The sequence below is a fragment of the Rhipicephalus sanguineus genome, chromosome 9 (assembly GCF_013339695.2).
Source record: "Rhipicephalus sanguineus isolate Rsan-2018 chromosome 9, BIME_Rsan_1.4, whole genome shotgun sequence".
Classification (NCBI taxonomy): Eukaryota; Metazoa; Arthropoda; class Arachnida; order Ixodida; family Ixodidae; genus Rhipicephalus; species Rhipicephalus sanguineus.
Window position 1 is genome coordinate 153,989,985 of NC_051184.2, and position 17,468 is coordinate 154,007,452.

Consider the following 17,468-nt stretch of genomic DNA (forward strand, 5'->3'; position numbering starts at 1 on the left):
GGCCGGGATTCGATCCCGCGACCTTCGGGACAGCAGTCGAGCGCCATAACCACTATATACCACCGTGGCGGGGCTAGGTTGTTGCTAGGTTGCTTGTAGCTTGTTGCTAGACTTTAGCTAGATGATGCTAGGTTGCTTCCAGCTTGCTTCTCAGCTAAGAGAGGTTCGACTTAAACCACAGGCAGCCACAGACAGGGCACGGATGTCCAAACTCCAAAGACAGAAACTCGCGCAGAAACTGAGCATTCGCATCTCTCATAGATCTACGGGCATGTCGTCTTTGGTTCTCGCAGCCGCTGTTGCCTTTCCCGTTCCCTAGTATTCTCTCTTTGTACGTCTCGGGGTCTTGGGCTCGCCGCCGTCGCTTCGCAGCCACTTGTTGGGCTAACTGTTGCCTTCTTCATTTTTTAGTAGACCAGTGGTGAGTAGTGGGATTTACCTCATTTCTGTGGCACATACCCGTTTATGATGATGATAGTTTTCTCGTAGTCCGCACAATACGCGTTAAGATGATGATAATTTTCTGTCACAAGGGACGATTTACTAAACAACTTCGCTGTTACAAAATATAGCTACCAGTGTTGTTACTGCTCAGCACATGTCGGGTGATCCGGTATTGTGAAAACGGTAATACGCTTACGGGTAAGGTAACACTACGCAGCGGTATTTACGCAATCGCGTTGAGTCTTCTTATTTGACGTTCTTGTCAGTAGATGGCAACCCGCCAGCTGGTCGGCAAGTAGATCAGCGACGCCCATCAATTACAATAGTCTCAAGCTAAAACCACTGATCGCGCAGCGTGTAAAGATCAGTCATGGTAAGCAACCAAAGAAATCCCAATAAGTTGTTTCGGAATTAAAGTAATATACCTTGAGCAAGAAAGACACAGCTCTTGGGATACAAACAGATATTTCGTTAAAATTAAGCAAGGTTGGTCGCAGTTAAAAAATTCTCGAGTAAACATTTTTGCCCATAAGCGTTTGCTGCTTCATTATATCGATCTACAACAGCAAATTCGCAAATGTATCGAAGTATGTTAAGATACAGCTGGGAAGTATCGTATCGGATACAATTATTCCGGAAGTATCTTGCATCTGTATCTGTAATCCTTCTTGTCCGAATATCTTTGCCCAGCCCTGTTGACAGCATAGGACAGCCCGGGTGCCTAACGTGCTCTGCACTTCAAATCTTTAAATAGATGAAGGGGGGGGGGGGCTTGTCTCTGGAGCCAACCTTGCGGCAAGTGGACTGTATTTGCTTGCCCCCTCACTCCCCCCATATGACTGGCCAACCTATCTCCATATGTCCCCCTATTGTCCTTTCTTTCCCTCTCCCCTTTTCACTTTCTCTTCTCCTCCTTCACTTTGTGTTTGGGGGAGAGTGAGTTAGGCGTACACATGCACGCCGCCAATGAAGGCATTTGCTGCCTTCACGAAGACAAGTCCACTTGTCGCAACGTTGGCTCCAGTGGCACCCACTGTTCAAGTATTTTTAACAGCGAAGTTGTTCAAGCTCGTCGTTCTGACGTTTCGCCTAAACAAATACTATCACCATCATGAACGATGTAGCTGCGCCTAGCGCGTGCAACGCAATAACTCGGCCGGCGCGCGCTTTCTTCGTCCTCTTCTTCATCTTAGGATTGACTGTAAGTAAAGACGATTTGCTCTTGGCGACGTACGTTCGAGAAATGGAGATAGTTATAGCACGTTTTTTTCTGTATCGCCTAGTAATTTGGCGGATATTAATGCCTATGGCCAACACACGCATTGAGGTTGGCAAGATGGATGTGAAATGTAGGCGTTGCTACAATGCGTGTGCCTTCTGAAGAAAACAAAACGGAACTACGGAACAGGTGAAGGGAAGAGAAAGAAAAGATAGAGAGAGAAGGAGATAGGAAGAAAGCAAAAAAATAGGTTAGAAAGAAACAGTGACAAAAAATCGATAGGAAAATTAAAGAGAAAGAGAAAAAAAAAAGAAAAACAAGCAAGGCCGTCCAGTTCCACTGTTCCTTCAGGCTTGGCACTAGCAGTGCGTAGCTGCCTCAAACTTTTAAAATTTTATTCGTTAATTGTGGCTTTTACGTGCCAAAAGCACGACGTGATATAGAGGCACTGCCGTACGTAGTTGGCGACTGCGGAACAAATTTGAACACCTGCGATGTACTGTACCTAAATGTAAGTACAGTGTCGTCCACTCTTAGGGTGAACACGGATCAGCATGGCCGCGCTCTGCGCATCGAAACGAAACGGCGCAGACGCTTGGGAACGTGCTCCTCTTGCTGTACTACAGGGAAGCGATCACGGGCGTGCCAGCACCGGCGTTGGCTGGATGCACTGGCGCTCCGCAGAGCGCGGCCACGCTGAGCCGTGTTCACCCTAAGAGTGGACGGCACTGTACATGGATGGTCTTTCGTATCGCCCTTAACTAAATGCGGCCGCCGTGGCCTGAAATTGAAACCGCCTCCTTGAGTTTAACACGAAACCTTAGGTAAAACTGATGCTTGGGCGAGTTGGCACATAGCTAAAATGATAAACAGCGCACGAAGGAGACAACACGAGGCTGTATCGACTGCGCTGTATCTGTGCGTTTTCATTCTTATGGTTCCCTTTCTTTCGTTCATTCATAGCGAGGGTCTCGTTCTGGCAGACTTGATGCCTTGTGTTAGTGTGCGAGGGATTATTGGTCAGCTGTTAGATCGTAAAAAGATCACGTGCTACGTATCGCCAGCAGGCAAAAGAAGCGTCTTCCACACTCGCCGCCGTGGCTACGAGCGGCGCTGACTAACACACCCATTCTAAAAGACAGGGCGTGAAAACACGGACACCACAAACGCCGACTAACAACTGAGGAGACGCACAACGGCGGAAAAGAACGAAGGTACGAAAAGTTATCTGCGCATGCCCATGCAACAGGCGAACCTATCAATCCGGCACGCGTGGCGGTCTACGTGGAAGATAAATGTGAAGGCATTTGATTTCATCTTTATGCAAGTTAATCGACAGTTGGCTCACGCATGCGCTACCAGGCACCTGACAAGTCGCTGTATCTAGTTATTCGCAGAACTGTTTAACCTCTTTGAGTTTTTCAGACCCTTTTCGTATGCGTAATTCTCAGGCGCTAGTTCAGTTCCTCTCAGAGGTGAACTCGAGCTGTTGTAAAGCTTTTAGTATGGATATTGAAGACCTTTATTACTCTTTGCCTCATGAGGACCTGTTAAAATGTGTTAATGAATGTATTAACGAACAAGGGCACGAAACGGTTTTCACCGATAAATGTGGTGTTTCTACCGGTGTTTCTACGGGGGCTTTTCTTGAAATTCTTTCCATGTATTTAAAGTCGGCGCTGGTAGGTTGGAAGGAAGGCGTTTATGTGCAGAAATCAGGGATATGTATTGGTTCTAAGGTTGCTCCTGTTCATAGTGATTTACACCTTAGCAAGAGTGACAAACTTTTGGAAGGCGCCTTAAAGGGACTGACAACCAATTTTTAGGGCACCTATTTTCTTTAACGCAACGGAAAGCTAACTGGTCAGAGCCTCTAGTCACAGAATGGTAACGTGGAAAACACCGTGAAACATTTTTACTCAGAATTTTTATATATGCGGCGAATATAAAGTCTTATACACACTTGACAACACATTCCATAGCTTTCACATCAGACACCCAGGCAGTCCGTAGCACGACCTCTGAAAAGAGGTCGTTGCTACGGGAGATACATTAGAGAAGCACCTGCCTCCCCGCCTTTGGCCTCAAAGGCCTTGAGGAGGTATTCGTGCCCACACCATATCCTAATTCTTTTATCACGACGACCTTTAGGCATTCATTTTATATGAGTATGTTTCACGTCACTCCCATAATTTTATTACCTATATCTTTTACCCGCCTTTAGCGCTAGGAATTTTAGGCCCCTATACAGCCACTAACACAACCATTGTTCACTTTCGCTATCTTGTCGTGGCGCTCTTTGGCCATCACATGGCCCTTGCGCCAATAAACATTATATATCATCATCAACACTTGACAACACATGCTCCAAACAGTGATCGCGAGAGCGGTTCGTGCGCATGCGTGCACTCCGCGCGCATGCGCCGCGGCTCGACTCGGGCCACTAGCGGCCGCGAAGGCAGCGCCGCTTCTCACCGTGCAGATCCTTTTACCTCGTAGGCAGCGCAGAACAGAGCGGGGATAGATAATAATATACATACCCTAACTTGAAGGACCAATTATGGCACGCATGACAGCATCAGAGTAGGTGAGTATGAACAGAAAAGTGACCGACTTCATAATCCAGCTTCAAGGCACTTCCGCTAGGCTACGCGACATACCGGTTTTTGTTGTGTACCGGTTTGTGTACAGATTTTTGTGTGTACCGGTTTAAAGCGCGATTTAAAAATATAAATCCTACTCGCAACGCGAGAAGGATGCTGGAATCTGTCATTATATTTCACGTTCTTTTCATTTCTACCAGGATCTAATCACACGTTCTGCGCAGTTGTCGGTCCCTTTAAGTAATTTGGTTATTAAGGTATTTAGTTATGTGGACGATTACTTGATTTTTTGTAGTGGTGAGGACTTTGAAACGGTGTTAACCTCAGTGAGCAAAAAATTTGAATTAAATGCAGGAGGGATGAGGGTTACCAAAGAATAATGGAATACAATTTCTAGACATTTCCTTAACGTTTCAGAAGAACCAACCACGTGTGCTGGCAGTATTCTCCTAGATCTTCGAAACCGATGTTAAATTTTTCGTCGAAGCACTCGAAGGCTGTAAAAAACGGCATCGCCATGTCTTGCCTTAAGCGAGCCCTAACTAAGTCGTGTGAGCACAAAATGAGTGATAGCTTTAACGCACAGGTTACGCGTCTTTTAGATGTAGGGTATCCTGGTGAATAGGAAGTACATATGTCGTTAATGTTGTTTTCACGGCTGCCAATAAGCTAGGTAAGATTTGTGCCGCAGCAACGGAAGAATGAGCGAGTAAAAGACAGTAAGCGGACCGATATTTGTTTCGTAAAACACACCAACATATTCACTGATTGCATACGAGTGTGGTGTATAAGGTCCCTTTCAGCTGCGGCCGTTTCTACGTAGGACAGACGGGTCGATGCATTAACCAGATATTGTTGGAACATAAGAGATCGCTAACAGGAACAGGAGTCTCACCTTTTAATCTATCTTTACATTGTCGAGATTGTAAGTGCACGCCAAAATTCGATGAATGTGCAGTTTTGTGCCGGCATAGAAATGAAGAAACGCGCCTGATGATTGAAGCATGGCATATCGAGAATAGCGGTAGCGCATGCGTGAGCCAACCGTCGATTAACTTGCATAAAGATGAAATCAAATGTGTTCACAGTTATCTTTTGCATAGGCCCCCACGCGTGCCGGATTGATAGGTTCGCCTGTTGCATGGGCATGAGCAGATAAGTTTTCGTGCTTTCGTTCTTTTCCGCCGTTGTGCGTCTCTTCAGTTGTTAGTCGGCGTTTGTGGTGTCCTGACTTCTTTCTTGTGTCCGTGTTTGCACGCCCTGTCGTTTTAGAATGACTACTTACCAACTAGCTCAGCTCTCTGTTATTCTAACACACCCAGTTTAAATGCATAGATATACCCGATAAAGTGTACGGGAGGACGACCGCCGTCGTAGCTCAATTGGTAGAGCATCGGATGCGCTATTCGAAGTTTGCAGGTTTGGTCCCTGCCGGCCGCAAGTGTCTTTTCTTCCACTTTAATTTCTTCACATTTATATCTTAATTACTACAAATAACGCCCCGTATACTTTCCTTGGCTTGATTATCTGTTGGTTCTCACTGACGTTGTGTCTAACAAAGAAAACTAGCCATTAGATTCCCTTTCTTTCGTGCTTTCTTGTGGTGTGTCCTTCGTGCGCTGTTTATCGTTTTTAGCTATGACACCTAATCTGCTGAGCTACCACGGCGGGTGCTGGCTGGCATTTTCAGGATTACACATTCAGAAATAGCCAATGAAGAGTGTACACGGGAACTACCGTCGCAGTAGAACAAAAGGGTAGTGCGTCGCACGCGTAATGCGAGCTTGTTGGTGCAAACCGGACGCTCTCTGGTTAATCCCTGCCTTTCTTCTTCCTGCCTTTTCTCTATGTCGGTTCGTCCCCACCAAAGCTGAGTTATTTTTTCGTGTAATCTAATTCAGTGTCCCTTTGCCTCATAACTACGCATCAGTTAAAGACTGCAAATAACGCCCCTTTTGCGTGCATTGGTTTCGTTATATGTTGGCTTCATGTGACTGTGTGTCTAATTACGAGGGAGGGTCACATGGCCCTTATCGCGTTACCTGCCTCCCAGATAAATGCCACATCGTATGACGAGCGAACATACGGCGACATAGCCAATCAGGCAGAAGCTGTCCATGGTGCCTTGGAGAGCCTGGGTGTCTGCGCCGGTGACAGACTGTGCCTCATGGTCGACAATCTCCTCGAGCTGCTGCCCATGCTCGTGGGAGCAGCTTGTGCGAATGTGGGTGTCGTCTACGAGACCCCGGGCTACGCTGTCGGTACGACTCACTCTCCGATCAGCAGTTCACCAAATCCGGAAATGAGTATTCGGCCTTGCTTTCTAAGGCGAAAGCTTTAGATGCCTCATCAAACGCGAAAACTGACTGGCGCCCCGCTTCGGCGTCTCACGTCGGCGGCGTCAACACCAGTGATGCAAAAAATCATCAAGGTATGACGTCACTGTGACGTCACATGACGACATAAGCACATGACATCATTGCTTGATCAAAGGTCGGCCGATCCCCCGATCCCCCAGGCAGTACCAAACAAGCTGATGTGCGGAAAGTTTACAACGCCACTCATTCTGGAGGTATTGCGATGATGTGTTGTGTTTAATGGCACAAGGGCCACTTATGGCCAAAGAGCGCCATGTCATGTGGTAGCGGATTTACAAAGTTGTATATGTGATGATTCAATGAGTTGCAAATGGTAGATGCGACGTGGTTGTATAGGGACCTAAAACTGGTTGCTGTCGATTTGCGGAAGTCATCCAAGAAATAAAACTGTGAGAATGACTAATGATGTGAGCTATGTGCATATAATCTCCATTACAATGACATGATAGTGTACAATCTATGGAAAGCATTAGTGTTCGAGAGGGTACTTGAAGTCACAGATGACCAGGCCAGATTATTTGTAGCTTGTTTACGTCCTCTAAAAACTTTATTACTGTTTTAGAATCAAAAAGCGGTTCATTGCTAAGAAAAAATGCCGGATGAAGAGGGATGTGTTCACGGTATGCGAGGTGGAAGTACTTTTTACGTTGGGTTTCTATTTCGGGGCACTGGATGAGAACATGAAGGACTGTAAGGGTGTCGCCACACCCGTCACATCTCGGGGGATCATTTCCATTGAGTAGATACGAGTGTGTCCCATAAGTATGTCCAATCCTTAACCTGCAAAGAAGTACTTCCTTATATCTTGTTGCTTTCTCAAATATCCAGTTCCCTATTCTTGGCTTGACTGTGTGTAGCTTATTTGACACTTCACTGTCCCAATTCCTTTGCCAACATTTTCGCAACTCTTGACGCAGAAAAGGCTTCAGGTCAGTGGGAGGGATAGCTATTTTTGTGTCTGTGTATTCAAAGTTTACTAAGGTGGCGCTTTCGTCTGCAGCTACATTGCCTTTTATGCCTTTGTGGCCGGGTACCCAGCATATTATAACGACTTGGCCGCCCATATACGCTGAGCATAGCAAGCTGTATAATTCATTGCAGACTGGGTTCTTATGTTTTCGTAGGCTCATTAGAGCTCTAACGACGCTCAGTGAGTCCGTGAACACAATTGCTTTCGTAACATTAATTTGCTTTATATACTTAACCGCCGTGAGGATCGCATATGCTTCCGCTGTAAATATACTTGTATGTGGATTCAGTGCACCAGACATGGAAAACGATGATCCAAGTGCTGCGTAAGCAACACCAGCATGTGATTTAGAAGCGTCTGTGTAAAATTCTGCGCATGAATACTTGTCCTGGAGCTCGAGGAAGTGCGAACGTATGTGAGTCTCAGGTGCTCGTTTTGATATTTCTATAAAAGAAATGTCGCACTGGATATTCTGCCACTCCCACGGCGGTGGAAGCCGAGTGGGGGCCATTAGGACATTATCTAGAAGAGAGACACCCGTTTCCTCTGCCACTGCTTTCAAACGGAGAGACAGTGGACGTCTAGTAGCTGGTTTGTTGCAGAACAGCCTGGCCGTGGATACGTCCTCAATCACTGAGTTACATGGATGATGTACATCTGATTTTACTTGGAGGGCATATGAAAGGCTTAAGTATGTTCTTTGTAAATGTAGAGACCATTCATTAGATTCGACGTACAGGCTTTGTACCGGACTAGTCCTGAAGGCTCCTGTAGCGAGTCGGATACCCATGTGATGAACAGGGTCTAATATTTTCAGTATACTAGGCGTAGCAGAGTTATAGACTATAGCTCCGTAGTCAAGGCGCGACCGTACGAGACATTTGTATAAGCTCAAAAGGCACCTTCTGTCACTTCCCCAGGATGTGCGGGACAAGAGCTTCAGCAGATTCATTGTCTTAAGGCACTTTGCTCTTAAATATTTCAAGTGTGAAATAAAAGTCAATTTTGAGTCTAAAATTAGCCCCAAGAATTTATGTTCACGGCTCACAGATAGTCTTTCACCATGTAGATTGATTTCAGGGCTTTGAAGCACGCCTCTCTTGTTTGTGAAGAGGACGCACGTACTTTTTTGAGGATTTAGTTTGAAACCGTTCTCATCTGCCCACTTAGACAGTTTGTTTAAGCCAAGCTGTATTTGTCGTTCGCAGGTAGTGAGATTACAGGACTTGTAACCTATTTGAATGTCATCCACATATACAGAATAAAACATCGTGCTTGGCATTACACTATGGAGCGATTTCATTTTCACAATAAATAGAGTGCAGCTGAGTACACCACCCTGTGGTACACCCGCCTCTTGCGTAAATGGACGAGACAGGACTGGAGGTATTGCGAAACCACGTTATTAGGAGAAAGCTTTCAGAGGGGGGCCCGGGAAGTTCAATACATCGACTTAAAAGAAAATAAAGGAGTAGAATAGTTTCGTCTTCGAGTCCACTGAGGTGGATGCATACGGGACCCTGTGAGTTTTATCTCGAGGTTCCAATATAAGTGGGACGAAAAGACGATAGCCACAATACCAACACGAATAATTACATACAGAATTACATACAGAACAAAACAGCTATTGGAAAACTCACAGAGTCTCTTATGCATTCGCCTAAGACGACTCGAAGGCAAAAGCCATCTTCTTCTTCTTTTTCCTCAGTCGAAGTATTGATCTTACCACGCCCCCCTCCGAAAGCTTTTTGCACCTAAGGTGGTTTTGCACTGCCTCCATGTTCGGAGGCTTTGAAAGCTTTGTGCACCTCACCTGGTTTTGCACTGCCTCCGTGATCGGCCAACCCATCACAGAGACAACGCAAAGCGACGATGTCATGTGAAGACGTCATCACGTGACGTCATGTTGTGTGACGTCATGGCGACGTCACGTTTTGGCAATCTGAGGTATCATGATAACGCCGGCCATATGGTGATGTCATCGCGTACCCATGACTTTTTTCATCACTCGTGCTGACGCCGCCGACGCCGCCGGTCAATTTTCGCGTTATATATGTGGTCCTTCCGAAATACCAGATTCGAAAGCCTTTTGAAGACTTCATGTGTTCATCGTGCACAGTTGTGTACTTATTACGTCGACGTATATCGATGTGTCTTGAGCGCCACAATTATCCTCGTGTAATCGCCTAACTCGTTTTGGAAATTTTATATAGTGCATACTTCCGGATTATGGGTAATATATGATTGCATATTTGTAAAGTATAGAGAAAAACAAGTGACATTTTTATTAACCTACGAGGCGTGCGGGTTTATCAAATGATTCTTGCACTTATATCTTCGCGTCCACAGAGGTCCTCATTGAATGGATGAAAAACATTGATTTCACTGCCATCTGCTGTGAACTAAGCAATGTGGACTCAGCACTTGAACTGAAGGCAAGACTACCAACTATAAAAGTGAGTGACAGCCCCTGCTTTTGTAGCTCTGATATTTTGTTCTCATCAGCTTACCATTTCACAAAGCCCGGTATGGTCTGTGAGGACTAAAGCTCGGGCGAGTTGGTAAAGATCCTCTTAGAAAATGTTCAGAGCGCATACGTGTTTAGTAGGCTTGTGCGAATATTCGATCACTTAAAATATTCTAAGGAATATTGCAGTATTTGAATTCGCTTCGAAACGAATTTAAATTATTGGAAATTTTGAAGTATCCGAATGAACGAACAGACATATATAAACCGCATTAACCTCTTGTGAAGTTGGTTTCACTGCAATGTAGGGGCACTACGCCGTGAACACACCCATCCAGAAAAACTCCTCCCTGCCGCGAAGCCACACTTCAAGCTTAAATGAACATATTACCCTATGAAGTGTTTGGCGCAGATTTGTGGAGCACATATAAGAAGTTGCCAGCACCATCTGGACTTGGGTGGGCAAGCGCTGAAGGAATAGCTCACGGACGAAGGTGCTGTCCGTGGTAGAAGCGCGTGGGCCGAGCAGATTAAGGAATCGACGCAGTAGCTGGCTTGGCCGTTGATTGCCGAGCTGTTCGATTGAGAGTAACTGTTGCAACCGTGTGCGTTCCGACATAGCCGTGCGGTCCAGTATAGCAGCCTTGATTACGTCGTAAGGCGACTCTGGTAGGTCGTGCGCGAACGAATGGAGGTCGGAAATCTCGTCGATAACGGTCGCTGGAAGCGCGTCGACCACAAGGAGGTACTTGCGAGTCTGGGACGTAATCCGCGAGAGTTCAAAACGGGCCTCTGCTTGGATGAACCACGCCGAGGGGTTCCGTTCCCAGAACTTTGGCAGTCGGATGGTGTTCGAAATAACCGCAGCGGTTGAAGAGGTCTCGGCGTTGGCCGAGTTGGCCGAGGCTTGCTGGCGTTCGTTGCCGGTGGTTGACATGGCTCCACGTCTTTTTGTTTCGTGTTGCACGTTATGATCAGGCACAAGTTGCTATTTGATCCAAACGTCCGTGTCACCAATTGTGGAGCGCATATAAGAAAACGACTCGACACGTCCGTCTAGCGCCGAAGCCTAAAACCAACTAACTTTTTCTTTATTTTTTTGCGCTCCTCGCACCAGCCTTGCTGCCGCGCCGCACGAGGTCACGTCCGACCTCTTCTTTCTTCACTGTGCAATCTCGTCGATGTCGGTGGCGCTACAGATTTATCAAGACGGGACAAGACGAAGGTGTAACACGTACACACGCGCTAACTTTCAACAAGTGATTTATTTGAATCCGGATCACACATATTTCTTTAATTAAATAATTTGTTGAAAGTTAGCGCGTGTGTACGTGTTATCCCTTCGTCCTGTCCCGTCTTGATAAATCTGCCCTAAACACTTCAGATAAGTCGTACAACAAAGCCAGAACTCAGCCCTTGCTAAAGATATTACCCTCACATCAATTCATGATTTTTTTAAGTTTAAAGCTTGTTATACTGGCTTATATGCTCTAATTTTGCTAAATTCTAAAACGTAACGTATTTTACAGGTGATCACTTGCATTCTACCGGAAGTCATATCCTGCTACTGTTCAAAGTTGCTTCCACTTCCCTTTGAAACAAAAATAGTGATATTTGCACATGCCTTGTTTCAACTTAAAAAAATAAACATTGTGCAGTTTAGCTGTTCTGCTAAAGTACAGTTTAGTTGGGTCATGACAAATATGCTCATTTTTCTTTGTAATATGTGATATATACCACTCGAATTCGCTTCGAAATTATTAAACCGAATCGCTATTCGTTTCGAACCTAAGATTTACTATTCGCACAAACCTAGTGTTTAGACATAGGGCAATCCAAGACGCACGCGCTGTTTATTTCTGCCTGTTACTTTTCCACGCCATTGTGTGTTCTTTAAACAACTAACTAATCTCGATAGGTACTGTCGATACAAGCGTGAACATGTAACAGGGAAAATATTCCTTTATTACAGCACGTCATTGTATTAGGCGAAGGTAAGAACCTACCAAGTGGCACAGAAGCCGCCGTGATTTTGTGGAGCCAGCTGATCAAGATGGGCACCAAGGCGCGTCGTCTTTCAGCGCTCTCCGTCGAGTACCAAGCGAACCGAATCTGCTACGTAGCCCCGACAAGCGGCACCGTGGGGAAGCCCAGGATGGTCGTGCACTGCCACGATTCCCTTGTTGCCAGTGTGCAGTCTATCAGGTGACCGGCTAATATCGTGGGCCGCTCTTGCTCTGTTTTATCGGGCACAGTTCGCTTCCTCGGTGGTATACTATAGCTCACACTCCTTTGATGATAGCACCGCCACGGTGGTCTGTAGTGGTTATGGCGCTCGACTGCTGATTCGAAGGTCACGGGATCGAATCCCGGCCGCAGCGGCTGCATTTTCGATGGAGGCGAACATGTTTGAGGCCCGTGAACTTACATTTAGGTGCACCTTAAAGAACCCCAGGTGGCCGGAATTTCCGGAGCCCTCCACTACGGCCTCCCTCGTAATCATATCATGGTTTTGGGGCGTTAAACCCCAGATATTATTATTATCCTTCGATGATACGTATCTCTGAGCTTTAAATTATCATTGCCAGATTTTCAGCGTTCCGCTCGGGAAAAGATGAATCGTAGCTGGCTGACTGACTAAAATTCACACTACTGCGGTGAGACCTAGTTGGGATTTGCGTTATCATTGGCGGAATGAGGGTGAGATACGATCAAGACGCATTCGTCGTTTCCGCAGCCATCAGCAGCATATGGGTCTGACGGTGGAAGACGTGTTTCTGTGCACCAGCCCACTTGGTCATGGGTACGCTTTGTTCGACTGCGTGTGCAAAGCCATCGTCCAGGGAGCCACGTGCGCCTTCCTGGAGAAGGCAGACACAGATGCACTTCTGGAAGCAATTCAAAGGCTCAAGGCAAGCCCTTACTTACGTAGCAAGGACGACATGTGGCCTCCCTAGACACACGTAGACAGTGCTCTACGAAACACATACTTTAGAAGAAAAATAGCTGGAAGGCACAGCTTGTTGTACTGCTATTAGGGTTTATAAAGTCTTTCTTTCAGGTTGTCAGTCGAATGCAGAGCCGTTTTGTTAGACCATGTTTTCTGCAATGTTTTCCATGTGCGACCTGAGCTTCCTGTACTGCTTAAATTGAGTGCGAGCATTCATTGTAGACGTATCATGCAAAGGGTGACGTTATCAGTAATGTACTCATTGTGTGGGCTAAGCAGGTTAGGTCAATAACGTCGCAAATCGGGCTGCCTTAACATAACAGCATGTTTGCCATTGCTGAATCATCATAGGTTTCATAAAGCGATCAACAAGATGCATGATCATAGATTTTATGAACAGGTATCCACGCTAAACACGGTGCCATATCTAGCCCGCTGCCTTCTAGAACACCCGCAGCGCAGCCACTACGATCTCATCCATTTACGGTACTTGGCAACTGCAACAACCTACATCAGCGAAGATGTCGCAAGAAGACTTTTCCGCGAGCTAAATCTCAAGAGCTACGTTCAAAGTGAGTTTCTCTGGCACATCTTTACTGTGGAGGTCCAATCGGCTCTGCGATGTTTCCCGATTGATTGATTGACTGATTGATTGATTGATTGGCCGAATATCTGCTGAGAGAATGGCTGACCGCGCTCTTGTAAATGTGCATGAACAGCATCCTTACACGTATGACGGCTGCTTGAGTGGTTTGCCCGATTTTCGCACACTCACTAACATAAAAAGAGATGCAAGCGAATGAAATAAATTACGCTCTAGCGAAGGGGCATCGGCCAAAAACTTGGTCGCCGTCAACACGAGACTAGCATCTGTCAGTCGTTTATAGCTATTCTAGGACCTCAGAATATCAAGGGGCGTCACAGCTGGCTCGGGCCAAGCTAACTAAAGAAAAGACAAGGAATGCGGCCATGGAACCGCTGGTGTTTTATTATCCACTGCCTTGCCCAAACTAATGAATTTTTCTGTTACCATTGGTTACCCTTAACGAAAATTATTTATTAATATTACTAATTACTTGAAGATGGCTTGAGCTCGCATGTGAAGCTATGCATACATACAAAAACATCATGTATAGCTACTTTCTGGCCCGCTACATCTTATCTAGTTATTTTTTTCAGTGCTCCAAAGATGCGGCGTGACAGCAGTGCTGACAAGATATTTCAAAGCATTTCTTGCCGTCAATCAAACTGTGGTGCAGAATCCTGACATGCAGCGTCATCCGGCTGCTTGATAGAAGCACCAACCAATACCTACTCCACCCCCAGTTACTTTTTCGTGCTGCCAAGTTAATTCATTTATTAAAAACTTTATTGAAAATTATAGCCCTTGGCATAAGCAGAGGCGGGGGGTAGAATATTAAGCCGAGGGAGGCATGGCAAACAGGTCGTCAGCCTTTTTTTAGTTTTTTGGGGGGTGTCACCCGGCGGCGCGACCGGCACTCTACTAACCAAGCGGCATGCCTCGCGAGCTTTCATCTCTCAAAACCGCAAAGTAAGCGACACAGTATACTTTTCCAAACCATTTTATGAAGCGCTGCTGTCGCTCGCGGGCGAGTCGTGGACGTGTTTTCCAGTTATGCACGTTTCGCGCCGCAAATTTGAAACACAGCAAAGATAACTAGGAAAGATGCAGGGAGTTCAAAACAATTGGGTATGATACGTCCGCGTAGAGTGCACAAAGTTAATTGTGTGATTAGGCGATTATATCAGAAATAGTTATTAGGATAGTTAATGAGGTATGAGGTATTCAGTGCTAACCGAAAAATTCATCAGTTTACGCAAGGCGGTGACTAACACGCCGCAGTAGGCACCATAGTAATGTCATTTTTCCCTCCTCTTTTTCTATATTAGCTTGGCTCGGCTCCGCTGAAACACCCCGTACGCTGTCATGCAGCATGGAGGAGCGAAAGATGGAGTTCGAAGGTGCGCGAGACGCGGGCTGCTGCCCGCAGGACTTCGCTGACCATCCCAACACTTAGCCACGCTGACTACCCATCACCTTAACAATTAAATATATTGTATTGGTTCCACTATCGCTTCAAGCCTACTTCGGGGAAACATATTGCGCACAAAAGAAATTGGGCATGCTCGGGAATCGTTCGCGGATGTACATTTTATATTTTTCAGTCTATGGAAAAACCGAGATCGTCTTCATATCGGGAGGTCTCCACGATTCACCGCCAAGGTTCACATCAGTTGGGCGTCTAGGAGTGGGCCTGGAAGCCATGGTAAGTTAATTGCGCGCTCGATAATACGTGACGCCCACTGCCATATTGCTGTATGCTTAAGTTTGCACTTTGAACTTTTAACCATAACCCCCCCCCCCACACACACACACACCCCAACTCCCTCCAAAAAAATAATATTTATTATGAAGCAACAATTGTTGGCGACTAATGCAAATACGCGCACACGCTATCATTTTGTCTAACGCGGACTGTTGTAGCCGTTTGTCATTTCAATATGTGAGTCAGGCACGTAGGCAAGAAAGAGGCACGTAGGCCCCCCCCTCCTGAAATTTGTCCAGCCTTCTTTATTGCCGGGCAACGTTTTTTTTATTTTCGCATGGAAAGACTTTCTTTCGAACAAGTAGGCCTTGGGCCCCCCCCGAAAAAAAATCGTGGCTACGTGCCTGATGTGAGTTATTTCATCTTGGCTTCTGTGCACATTTCTGACCTTACCAGAACCTCATATTTCTTTGTAATCTACTGATTATTACACATAAGTATTCATGATGCTTCTTTCTTGTGTGGCAGTATATGAGTATTCCGTAGCTCCAACGAGAAAAGTATCTGCAACCAGCGTACAGGGGCTAAGCTCGTTTACTGTTTTACAACCATTAAAGAAATACATGCAATACAATACAATTACACCACAAAGCGACCGCTACATAGAACCCTCTTTCAGCGTATTTTCAGCAGTGCTCCGCGTCGTCTGTGTTCACTGTACGCAATGGTGGCGCTCAAATAATGGCTGAACGACGTTGCCCAAGTCGATAAGACAAGGTGTTGCAGAAGAAAGCGCTGTTATTTTAGTGATGTTTTGCATTGTTAACACCTGACGAGTGAGACGGACGCGGAGGCTCGGAACCAGACACATTTCGGCTTTTCATTCACTAACTAAAAACGCACCACAAATACATAAGCAAAACAGAAGCATGTTTAAAATCCTTGGTGTATAATTTGGTACTCGGAGGTGGCCGACATTGGATATTTTCTGGGAAACGATAGAAGCCCGTACAATGACCGGTAACCAAGAAAATTATCCGCAGACGATTTTACGACATATTTTAAGTCACTTTGCATAATCTATTGTGTTTTATATCTTTTCTTGGTTTGTACATTACGTCTAGCTTGTCTTGTTTCTAACCTGCGCCATTACGGAGACGAACACTTACTGTTATGTCAACCCCGAACAATAGATGCAGTGATTATGGATTTAAATTTTTGCTACACCTCGGAGGCCACCACGTTTCAAGAAATCGTGAAACCTTTTACTGCTTATGACTCCGTCTTACGATCCTCACGTTCAACGGTGCAGGTGATAGACACTGAAACGAAGAAACCACTCGGTCCAATGCAGCATGGTGAGCTCGTGATTCGAGGACCCGGTCTTATGCGAGGCTATTTGGGAATGGAAGACGAGCCATACACGGATCCCGAAGGCTGGTACAGAACAGGTGAACTATAGCGTCTTGGAAAGTAATAAAATGCGGAATATGAGCGATAATCCAATCCTGGTACTATCCGTTAAGAGGCCCACTCTATCGTTTTAACTCAAGCATCGATTATCTCTCTCGTCACACCTTCGTGCGTCTGCTTCCTTCCCTGTAATTTTTTCTTTGTGTGTAATGCCCCTCCTCGGAAAATGTAGACCGGGCGGGATCCTTGATACCACGTGACCTTCTGCGTGCGTGCGCGTTGTTGCATACAGTGGTTCTACAGCCAGCATTCACCATAAGTTGTGGCTCGATTCACGGACGAAGCGGATGGGCTACTCTAAGAACGGAGAAGTCAGGAACGGATCAAATAGGCAGCTGAAAGCGATGGCTCGTAGTCAACGAGTTCCCTAGGCCACTACCTGTCACGATGGTGGCCAGCGGTTATAAATTTGCACTTCTAGGCATGAAGGTGCAGGTTCGATGCTGGGTAACAACGAGTGCTTTTCGACAAAGTTTATTTGGAGAACGCCGGTGTGCTTGGATTAAAACGCTCATAGATTAAAGAGCCGCCAGGCACGTATATTTGTACAATTTAGTTAATTTAAGTCAGAATTTGCATCCCTACATATAGAAGGCCTGCATAATACTTTTTAGTCAATCTGTCTAAAAAATTATCTGAGGACTTACATCTCTGCCATTCACAAATATTACTACTA

General features: G+C 45.8%; 2 protein-coding genes across 2 annotated transcripts in view; both read left to right on the forward strand.

Annotated features, from left to right (window-relative positions):
- Nucleotides 1-17,468, forward strand: part of LOC119404032 (cytochrome c oxidase assembly factor 7 homolog) — a 611,270-nt gene that overhangs the window by 185,923 nt on the left and 407,879 nt on the right. The gene's annotated exons all lie outside the window — the stretch shown is intronic.
- On the forward strand, nt 6,290-16,781 carry LOC119405933 (uncharacterized). Its single transcript, XM_037672758.1, has 9 exons — nt 6,290-6,527; nt 7,562-7,573; nt 9,964-10,049; nt 12,054-12,286; nt 12,819-12,993; nt 13,432-13,603; nt 14,943-15,014; nt 15,219-15,319; nt 16,632-16,781. The coding sequence occupies exons 1-9, from the start codon at nt 6,290-6,292 to the stop codon at nt 16,779-16,781; spliced, it is 1,239 nt and encodes a 412-aa protein (XP_037528686.1).